The sequence below is a fragment of the Propithecus coquereli genome, unplaced genomic scaffold (genome assembly GCF_000956105.1).
Source record: "Propithecus coquereli isolate 6110/MARCELLA unplaced genomic scaffold, Pcoq_1.0 Scaffold343, whole genome shotgun sequence".
Taxonomy (NCBI): Eukaryota; Metazoa; Chordata; class Mammalia; order Primates; family Indriidae; genus Propithecus; species Propithecus coquereli.
Window position 1 is genome coordinate 61,537 of NW_012149097.1, and position 2,625 is coordinate 64,161.

At 37.3% G+C, this 2,625-nt stretch overlaps 1 protein-coding gene across 1 annotated transcript in view; it reads right to left on the reverse strand.

Moving 5' to 3' along the window:
* MRPL1 (mitochondrial ribosomal protein L1) overlaps positions 1-1,230 on the reverse strand; it is a gene marked incomplete at its 3' end in the record, with an annotated part of 43,324 nt that extends 42,094 nt beyond the window's left edge. The window contains exon 1 of the mRNA XM_012650963.1: positions 979-1,230. Within this exon, the coding sequence (XP_012506417.1) occupies positions 979-1,149 (171 nt within the window). The remainder of the gene's footprint in view (positions 1-978) is intronic.
* Between the last annotated feature and the right edge of the window lie 1,395 nt (positions 1,231-2,625).

Genomic DNA, 2,625 nt, shown 5'->3' on the forward strand with positions numbered 1-2,625 from the left:
AGTTTTTAGTAAATGTTGACTGTTATTATTAAGCACTTAGTAAGTCCTGTACATGCATTATCTCATTTAATCCCCACTACAACCACATGAACTAAACATTTTAGCTCCCTTTATAAAGAGATGAAAAACCTGAGATTTGAAGAGGTTAGGCAATAAACCCAAGGTCAAAGAGCAAAGAAGCCCAAACTCAAAAAAGGTAAGGCAGGATTCTGGTCCTTACATACTGTAATCTGACTCCAGAACCCATGCTCCGAACCACTGTACTATACTACCTCCTCCTAGGTGCTCTGTTATTGTTGTTATTGAGGTTGTTAAATCGTATTCAAAAACTTACAACTTCTAGTTTGGCCAAAATAGGCATCCTCAGAATAAAAATTAAAATATATTTTCTAAAAAAATTAAATCTCTTAAGTAAGAAGCTTATAAAATTAAGGGCTGTAACAGACCTCAATAACAATCTAGTGTTTTCCCTGCTTTTAGAGGTTTATAATCAATAGACTTCTGTAGAAGTCCAATATATAAACAGATAAAGCAGAGAGGCTCTGGTTGAAGCAAGAGAGAGGAGCTTGGAACGCCACCCATGCAAACTTAGTCTCAACCTGGGACTCCGAGGAACAAATCTGAAGGCCACTGAGCTAATCCAAAGCCCTCATTTATAGAGAAGAAACATGACACCCCGGAAGCTTAAGTCATTTTCCAGAGTTACAGTAACATCTCAATTAACTTAACACTACTTTTGTTGAAATTTACACTAGTGACTCTCTCGGGAAATAGGAGATACATGTTCATCAACTCTCCAGAGTGTTTTCAAATATTTTATATTTGGAAAATTGAAAAACAACATATTTTTCATGCTAAAATACAGAAAGAACATGAGATTTTCTAAAAACTATAGAGACAATAATTTTAAAAATTAAGAAACACTAATTCATACAGCCACTGCTCACAAATAAACTTATTTTAACTGAGTCCACGTACCTTCTTTCCCAGTGCCATGTCCAGTGTCAAATCAAGAAAAACACCTTGCTTTGGATAAGTGTAGTCAAGAATTTGAAATTTCTTAAGTAAGTGAATCGCTTTCTCCACGTCATATATCTGCCTTGGGTACAACCGCTTTAAATAGACATCATCCTCAGGTGTACCTTCCATGTACCGGTATGACTTTATCTTCTCTATGTCATCTTTTTTTTCATCTGGTGCTTTGTCTTTAGCACTTTTTTTTGTTTTCTTAGCAGGCCTTAAAAAAGATAAATTCAAGATCAGTTATATCAACATGTATTCTGAGACTTTTTTAAAAAAGCTAATGTACATAAGGTAGAGAAAAAATTAAAACTTTTTATTTTAATTCAAAAGCATAGACTGCTTTACAGTTTTTCTAATTCAACAAATATTAAGTGAACTTTTGTACCGTTTGCAGTCATGAATAAATGGAATAAGGCACTGATGCTAATACAATGTGGTAAATACTATGAGAGCATTATCAAAACCTTACAGAAAAGACACAATTCAGTGCAGGAGGCTAGAGAAAAGTTCTGGAAGAAATGACCTCAAAGTCAATTCTTGAAGGATAAGGAAGCATTAACCTAGGTATATACCCAAAAAAAGTGAAAACATATGTCCATACAAAAACTTGTACACAAATGTTCACAGAAGCATTATTCATAATAGCCAAAAAGTAGAAACAACCCAAATGTCCATCAACTGATGAATGGATACATAAAATGTGGTATATCCTTACAATGAATATTAGCAATAAAAAGGAATGATATACTGATACATGTTACAACATACATAAACCCTGAGTGAAAGCAGCCAGTCACAAAAGATCAGGTATGTTTCCATTTATACAAAATAACAATGGTCAAGTCTACAGAGACTGAAAGTAGACTTAGCAGTTGTCTAGGGCTGAGAGGGGAGGCTGAGGGAATGGGGAGTGACGGCTGATGGGCATGGGGGTTTTTTGGGAGGGCAGCGAAAATGTTCTAAAATTGGCCATAGTTTGCTGACTCCAAAAATAAAAGGGTAAAGTAGAGGCAGGCAAGAGTGGAAGATGAGGCTGGAAAATCTAGATCACAGAGGGCCTTCTCTAGAGGCAATGAGCAGTCAGTGAGCAGGAGTAACACCTGTATTTTAGGTAGAGTGTCCTGGCTACGACATAAGGGATCAATCTGAAGGAAGCAGGATTGGAGACAGTCAAGAGACTATTCCCTCCCTTTCTTCTCAAGAAGATGCGAGAACCTGAACCAGAGCAGTGATGGTAATAGGGCTGGAAAAGATGATGGATTGGAGAAATATTTACATGGTGAATATTGAAGACAGGGAAAGGAGAAAGAAAAGACTCTAAAATACTTCTTAGGTTTCTGGCTTGAGTGACTAGGCATAGAGCAGTATGATTAAGACCGGAAATAAAGAAAGCACAACAGGTTTCTGGTGAAGAAGGTAGTCACAGACGTGAGTGCAGTTTGGGGTACACAGAGCTTGCATGTGGGGTAGATTGTATCACTGGTCTCAATTCTTCACCCCTTCTCCGTTCAAGCCCCTTTGCTAAGCGACTTTGCACTTCCTCCCACTAAAAAGTATATTTCCCAGCCCCTTGATTTGGCCAAGTGACTAGTTTTGGCTGAC